Source organism: Ictalurus furcatus, chromosome 20, assembly GCF_023375685.1.
Source record: "Ictalurus furcatus strain D&B chromosome 20, Billie_1.0, whole genome shotgun sequence".
Taxonomy (NCBI): domain Eukaryota; kingdom Metazoa; phylum Chordata; class Actinopteri; order Siluriformes; family Ictaluridae; genus Ictalurus; species Ictalurus furcatus.
The window spans coordinates 19133066-19141504 of NC_071274.1; the positions used below are offsets into that span (position 1 = coordinate 19133066).

The 8439-nt window shown below is 36.9% G+C and overlaps 1 protein-coding gene across 2 annotated transcripts in view; it reads right to left on the reverse strand.

The window, feature by feature from the left end:
* Positions 1-6134: 6134 nt before the first annotated feature.
* The window catches only part of nmrk2 (nicotinamide riboside kinase 2), a 2818-nt gene continuing 513 nt past the window's right edge, over positions 6135-8439 (reverse strand). Inside the window, exons 3-8 of one of the 2 annotated variants that reach the window (XM_053652112.1) lie at positions 7547-7595; positions 7073-7247; positions 6914-6985; positions 6712-6818; positions 6538-6623; positions 6135-6433 (exon numbers count right to left, since the gene is read on the reverse strand). In XM_053652112.1, coding sequence (XP_053508087.1) covers positions 6538-6623; positions 6712-6818; positions 6914-6985; positions 7073-7247; positions 7547-7595 — 489 coding nt within the window. In that variant the 3' untranslated portion in view covers positions 6135-6433. The remainder of the gene's footprint in view (positions 6434-6537; positions 6624-6711; positions 6819-6913; positions 6986-7072; positions 7248-7546; positions 7596-8439) is intronic. The other variant, XM_053652113.1, reaches the window with a different exon arrangement.

The following is an 8439-nucleotide window of genomic DNA, read 5'->3' on the forward strand; positions in this document are numbered from 1 at the left end:
ACAAGTAGGCAAGTAAAGTAAATCTGTGTTGTTTGTGTACTGCATGTTCTTTACAATTTTAGCGTATATCTTTACACATAGGATATATTTGATTTTTTCCCCCTATGCTATATTATGCTGGGTAATTCCACCTGTCCTGGGTGGCCTATAGTTCCCAGCCAAATAAGGCAAAAGCACAGCAAGCATCTGACATCTATAATTAGCCTAACTCGCAAGCTGAGGACCGCCTCCTCTGTCTCCCTTTACAACATATAAGAAGTGCGGATCCGGAAGAACCGTTTGGCTCAAGACACTTCCCTCCAACAGGATACTAAGATACAATGTAGGCTACAGTAAGTATAAAATATTACATTGAGTGTTTACTTGTGTATCTAAAAGTGGACAAAAAGTAAGAGTAAAATCCAATCACAAGCAAACGTTTGGACGCTGTCAGTTGTAGTAGAAAAGTTACTGGAAATCAAATATATGCAAATATTGGAAATAAAAATGTCTTGTCAAAATGTCTTGAAGCTCCTGGTCAATAACATTTTGTGTTGTTAAATAAATAAAATGTTGAAAAGAAAATCCCCTTATGCTCCCGACATCAAGCTAATGTTTCTACACTTTTGAAATTATTTCGTTTCATGAACCCAGGTTATCCAGAGCGACACATCTTTGCTTCATGTGAGATTAAAACGAAGATGGTGTTAAGATATCCCCCAAAAGGAATATGCTTGCCTTATTTTTTCTGTACGCCCGAAGCCGCGTAAAGAAACAAGGAGTTCCCAGCTAAATCATAGCGACCTGTGGGCTGATCATATGGAGTTACGGCAGGTGAGAAAATGTCCAAATGACGCTTTGGCGCTAATCTGCGAGCTCATGTTGGGATACTGGAATTTCATAAGCACGCACTCAGTGGATTACTGTGGGATTAACCATTTCTGGGCATTTGAGCCAATGTTGCCAACTTTTTTCAGGGGAAAAATAGATCACGCATGCTCAAAAAGTCTCTAGAAGATGCTAATTTCACGTTGCCAAATGACATCATATGCTAATTTGTCACGATCGTTTGCATATTAAAACGTGTTACATGAAGAAGGAAGACTTTCTGAATGCACTTAGAAGAGAATCTGAGTTTTATCAAATTGCAATATAATACGAGTATATTATAACTTACTTCTTATAGAAAGAAGAATTCTTTGGTCGTGGTACCACTAAAGAACTATTTACAAAATACATTTTCAAAATACTATCATTTCTAAAATGCAAAAGCACTGGTAGTAATAGACACAAAGGAAACATCATGGATGGAATAAGTTGCTGTTATTAAATATCGCCAAGAAGAGAGTTTAAAATGGAAAAACAAAGAAGTGCATGGGTGGGACACATATGGTTGATCAGTGATTGGTCATTGGGAACAACGCTGATCAGTGATTGGTCATTGGGAATAATGGCTCCCACTAGAGCAAACCAGTCAGGCTTTAAAACACCGGTGGTGAGTCAGCTGAACCTGCTTTCTCAACTCATATAATCAGCAGCTGTTAAGTGAGCTAGACAGCTGTATCAAGTGCCAGACAGTCACTCAACAATTGCTCAAAAAGTCTCTTGATTTGTCACTCGACTGTTTAAAAAAAAAAAGTCTAATAAGTTCACTGTTTAGCTTAGGTTTAAGTAAAATAATATATTATAGCACATGCAAGTGTATTCACATTTATTCATTTGGTAGATGTTTTTATCCAAAGAGATTTGCAATTGAGCAGAGCAGCTGTTTAATAAAGATTACTGGCCCAACAGTGGCAGTTTAGCAGTGCCAAGATTTGATCACACAAGCTTTTAATTATTAGCCATCACTTCCCCTCATACGATTAACATATGCATCCCTTCAACTGATTACCAAGTTATACACTTAAGCAACCGACTAATAGGCTACTTTCTAAAATAACCCGGCAGCAGAATATCCTATGACTGACGATGAATTTGATATACCGTGTTGGCACAGCTGTCACAAGAATCAAATGTTAGCGCATGCCTAACATATCAAAGATTGTAAGATTTTTACTGCGGCCAGTCCTCTTTAAGATATGGACACGTGGCTGTGCCAGCTTATGTCATAAATATAATGTCAAGGAAGTGCCCTAAATCAAATTTTATAAAGTCCACCCCAAGTGCTTAGTTCGCTATTTAGGGTAAGAACACAAGCAGCAAGCTACAAGAAATCCAACTACTATCCATATGCAAATATACTCTACCATATGTACACATCACATATCCTCTAGGTGAGCAACCTTGAATGTCAGTACTCATGCTGCGTAGGAAGAGCTAAAGAATGATAAAAAAAAAGTCAAGCACAAGAGAAAGTCTTAGAATGTAATAATAAAAAAAATCATATCAACTAAAACAGCTTCTTCAGTTTAATGTATCCAGGTGTTTTTAGGTCATTTTAGATGTATTAATCATTATAGAAGGTTCAATCTATAGTCATGTATGCTCTTCATATTAGTGGTAACACTTCATATTAAGACTCTCCTAGCTAATATTATTTACACTCTTAGAAAAAGGGATATTCAGTGGTTCTTTGAATAGTTAAGCATTTTTTTTTTTTTTTTTTTTTACATTTCTAAAAGAGTTCTAGTGTGGAACCCTATTCGATAAGGAAACACAACATGGAACCATTAAGGGCTCCCCCTGAGGGACAACTGAAGAGCCCTTAACAGACTGTACAGCATTCATTAGCATTAACAATACATAAGCTTTAGCAATAATGCACCATAAGTAAAATTAACAAAGTAAATAACACTTGTATTAAGGGTTCTTTTATAAAGAAATGGACCAAATAATGAATAATAATGAATTAACCAATACTTAGTTCAATTTATGATTTGAAATAAATCCACAAAGACTAAGATGTCCCAATGTGTGGATATTTGTAGAATGCATCTCCGAATCTAAATGCTGTTCCAACATTTACACCTGAGTTTGATTATCAATATTTGCTTAAATATCCTTTAATTTATTCAATGGAAATTAATGTGCTCTTAAGATGGTGTTAATGTAATTGTATTTGCTTATCATTTAAACAAAAATGCATTCATCCAATCGTTAACAATGACAATTTATTAATGTTGAAGTTTAGAGTTTATGTAACTAACAAGTAATAATGTTAGTTAATTGTAAAGAATTCCTGAGGAAGTTTATAAAAGAGTATAAGCTGCTAGGCTTGCTTACTGAAATTCATTTGGACACAAAACTTTCTCAAAATGACCTCTGCTAATACTCCAGTACTACTTTTAAGCTAACAAAGCTGTAGGAAGAACATGTGACAAGAAGTCATGTGACAAATGTGTGAAATGTTCACAGTGACACATATACACACAACTGCTGCTCTTATCCAGCTATTCCAGTTATGAAGGCTTGGGATTAACCTTCAGCTCAGAAATCTCTCATGCAGCAGGTCCTGAGTGGCTGAATCAGAGCCTAATCGGTTATCATGCACAATAAATTAACACAATGCATACTGAGTTATCTTGATAAAGCACAGAGAAATTTGTAGGCTTGTAATTACTTCATATTGACCCCTTAAACTCACAGGACCCATTAGTAGGTCCAGGCTTCAGTAACTAGTTCAGTGAAGGTACTGAATACTTCACAGTACTTAATAATTATTTTAAATAACTGAATAATAATTATGTTTAAAGTTTAAGGGGTTAAATCAGCAGTCGGCATCAGTTCTTTGTCATGAGATTCTATAAGGAAATTAGCTGGTATGTTTTTCCTGTATCTTGGAGAACTTAACACACAGTTCCTATGGAGACTTTGTCTTCTCCATACACTATTACTCTATTATTTAATATGTTACTTACTTTAATGACATACAAAATGTTTCTCTGTAGCTTTTCATTTTTGAAGTATGAACAGTTGGAAGTCTACAATTTGGACAGTAAGGGTATGACATTGACTTACAGCCCTGTCCCCATGTAGCTATCTTCGGTGTCCCGCCAGACTACCTCTATCTGCCAAGCAAAAAAAACAAAACTAAATGCCATAAGCTTTGCGTCTCTTGTAGGTTATAGGCAAATACTTGTACATCGGAAATCACATAATCCCATCTGAACATGCCTGGCTCGTAGACATAATGTAATTTGTGAATTTAGATATACAGTTGCAATCAAAATTATTCAACCCGCATTGCAAATCAGGTTTATTGTCAAAATTTACAGACTTTCAGCTGTTTGCAATGACAAATCCAACACAAGCAATTGAAATAATTCACCACAACGAATGCTTCAAGTGGTTTCTCCAAATTCAACTGAAAATGCAACTTATAATGATTTCTCCAGTTTCAAAATTATTCACCCCCTGAATAGAATCCCTCACAACAGCACAAATATGCAAAACACGTGCTGTCTCAAGCACACCTGATGTAACTAATCAACGGCTTCAATAGTTGCACCAGGTGTGCTTGAGCTGGAACACATGAAATACCTGAACTGGCTAGGGGCAAAAATGCATGAAATACCTGGACAGGGCTACAACCAGATTTCTGAGAAGGCAGGTTGTGAAAAACCCTTGAGTGACTGCAAAAGACCTGCAGAAAGACTTGGTGGCAACAGACACTGAGGTTTCAGTGAGCACAGTAAGACGTGTACTAAACGCAGAAGGTTTCCATGCCAGAACTCCAAGACGTACGCCATTACTGACTCAAAAGCACAAGAAAAGTCTCAAAATCATATAAATAAACCACAGAAGTTTTGGGATTCTGTTCTGTGGAGCGATGAAATGAACTGGAACTTTTTGGCACAATGGATCAGCGGTATGTCTGGAGGAAGAAGAATGAAGAAAGAACACTCTGTCCACAGTCTAGCATGGTGGTGGATCGGTGATGCTCTGGGGCTGCTCTGCATCCTCTGGCACTGGAAACCTGCAGTGTGTGGAAGGCAAGATGGATTCATTGAAGTATCAGGAAATCCTAGGAGAAAACATCATGCCGTCTTTGGCTCTTACTGTCAAATGTATGCAGTAAACTGTGACTAGTTGTAACTCTATTGTTAATGGTTGGGGCTTATTATTGTTTCCTGTTTAACTTCTGTTTTGGTTATTGTTTAAAAAAGGGGAAGGGCTTTTCCACAGTATTATATATATATATATATATATATATATATATATATATATATATATATATATATATATGTGTGTGTGTGTGTGTGTGTGTGTGTGTGTGTGTGTGTGCGTGTGTGTGTATACATATATATATATATATATATACATATATATATATATATACATATATATATATATAAAGGAACATTGACAGGGATGGATTTGACTCTCAATGACCTATATAAGCCTCCTACATGACTCTACAAGGTAAAGTGTTTTACCTGATTCTCATTATATAATTTGGCATTAAAACGCTCATGACGATAAACCTGACCTTCTCCTCCCACTTGAATCCATTCAGACCAAAATTGGGGATAACTTGATCTAGAGCTGAACTATCAGTGAACCTTTTTTCCCCTCTCGCCGTCTGTGGTGTTGGCGAGAATGCCAGTCTGCTTCTCACCTTTCACCCAGGCAGATCTCGTGAGTGAAGGATGACACCTCGATCAGGGAAAATGGGGCGATGGTGCTGGTGGCAGGTGATGGTGGTGGGTGTGTGTGTGTCTGTGAGGGTGAGGGCAGAAATATTACAAGAACCCATTCCTAAATATAACCTGCCTCTGTGCCACCCTCCTCCCAATTGCCCTGAAGTAGACACTTCAGCTCTTATTACCATGCACAAGATAAGACTTATCAGCTGGCTTTTTATGTCTGAGCACGTGTCCTTGAGAAAGGCACTGTGCATAGTATAGGAAAGAGATTTTGTACCAAAACAAATGAGATTTGTTTCAATCTGTGTGTAGCATCATTTATAAGTGTTCATATAGTCACATTAACATTTAAACTTGCAGATTTACATTCCTTGCTCATGTAACGACATACCTTTCATATGTCTCACTATTTTTAAAGCTGTAATCAGTCATAATAACCTCTTTAAGCTATGACATTTACAAGATATGGTTAAAAATGACTCACTACATCGTATGTATATACTGTGTGCATTTGTGATCCCTTTTGTGATGCTTCAAACACAAAGAATAAAAAACAACCACAACAAGTAAATCCAATGTCTATTTTTCATTGTGAATGTGTTTTTTTTGTTCACAATTTATGTTTAAAGTCAACAGCTACCCATGCTATACAGCCATTCATTTATATTCCAGCAGCCATAGATGATTTTTATATAAAAGAAAAGCTACATACAATAGAGCAATACAAAATTGTTGGCACGTCTAAAACAAGTCAATTTTCCATTATAATATTTACAACGTTCATATTCCAATGTAGAACTGATTTTTCACTCATTTTTTCCTATTTACAGTTCTGTACACAAGCAACTCCAGGTGGTTTGGCTGTGCTGAAAAAGAAAACAGAAAAAGAAATGGTGGTTAAGAATGGAATGAAATAAAATTGAATCGAATAATAAAACGAACAAGCATGAATCAAGAATCAGAGCTTCACCTATAACTTATTCAGTAGGGTGTTCTGGAGGTCCTTGTATACCTGGTTGTAGAGATCGTCCTTCGATTTTGTGCCATCCAGACATTCTGTACGCACGAGAATTATAAAAACCATGAATGTTAACTACATGACTTATGAGGTCTCTTTATATCCACTGATTGATTAATCACTTACGGATCGCTATGCAGTTGCTCTCCATCTCTTTCCTGTGTTTCAAGTACATGGGCCACACGTGACCGTCAAACAGACCGGGAGGGTCAGGAACTGTGTATGTTCTTGTGCTTTGTGGAGAAACAACCAACAACTCAACAATGAATAGGCAAATTCTTAATCCAAACTTCTCATTGTGGCTGATCTATCGTGTTACGAGTCCTACCTTCTTCTTCTCTTGCACTCCTCGTATGGAATGGTCACATAGTAGCTCTTGTCAAAGATTTCAATCAGAGGTCTGCAAAGCAAAGTTCAAAGCTGAAAAAGCAGATAACAAACCAAGTCGACTAAAGTCTCCTAAAATGCCAAAGAAATGCAAACCCACTTGTAATTATAGAGCAGAAAGCCCTCCACAATGAGTATGTGGAGCTTTCTCTCATGATCAGACCCGTCGGTTAAGGGCGACAGGGTCACGCCATGAGAGCGAGCAAACTTCACTGGGTTCTCAAGCCAGCCTTTTACAGTGTTCACCATGGCCTCCATGTCCAGGGCTGTGATCACTGCACAGGGGCGACAGACAAACAGACAGCACATCTCACAAACCATGATAATGGCTCTACAAAATATAACTTGTTTTTTTGCCTCCTGTATACTTATAACTTGTTCTTTCTTTATAGAGAGGTTAAATGGTTAATATTAAGATGTTATAACATTTACAAACAGTCTAATAGTATCCATTACAAAGAAATTTTAGGTTTTAGGTTCATGTTACAGAAAAAGGGTAAACAAATATGGTCATGGAAAGATGAGTAATACATTACTGTCGTTTATTTTTCCTACAGCCGAAAGCCACTCTTACCATCCCATTGTCTAAAGCCGTCCTCCCCGACCTCTATTTGATCTTGGGGCTGCAATAACAGTGACCAATAAAACATTGCTGCAGATCGCGCACGCAGTGCTGATCCCACCTGGACATACAACGCCAAGCCCTCAGGCTAAACATGGCTGTCTTGTTCAGTTCAGTTCAGTTTGTGTCAATTAATTTGGTTAACTAAACCTCAATCAGGCAGTTAGGCCTTGACTGGAAGGTCATTGTAACTGGATCGAATAGTTAGGTTTACTGAACTGAATTTACATGGGTGTAGAAAGCTCAATGCAGATTTGCTGATTATTTGTTATGGTTCTTAATAATTTCTTTTTTAAAATAATGGTACAGTAAATTGGTGTCATTGATAATGGAGAGGTACAAGTAAAAATGTAATTGCTCTGCTTCTGTAGTGTGCGTTTGTGTATGCCATGAGTACAGTTAGTACCTATTGAGATATATATATATATATATATATATATATATATATATATATATATATATATATATATATATATTTAAAAAAAACATTTGTGACATAAAAACAACTCTAACACAAATGAATGTCTGCAACCTCTACATCTATGTGTGTGTGGAGCATCTAAGGTTAATCGAGAGGTCAAATCGAGACATTCATTTCAATCAAGTGTGTTTGAGGGTGGCTGTCCAGGAGAACACCAGCGTAGGAGTGTAAGAACCACATGGCACGGACAACAATAACACACCCACAAAAACAAAAACAAAAAACAGCACACAAAAATCCTACAATCCTCACTTTACCTGTACGTTCCCTATGGTCATCCAATACCACCACATGTGGTTTACAGTCATTTACTAATCTTACTGTAATCTTCCAAATCAAATATAAATATATACACACACAAACT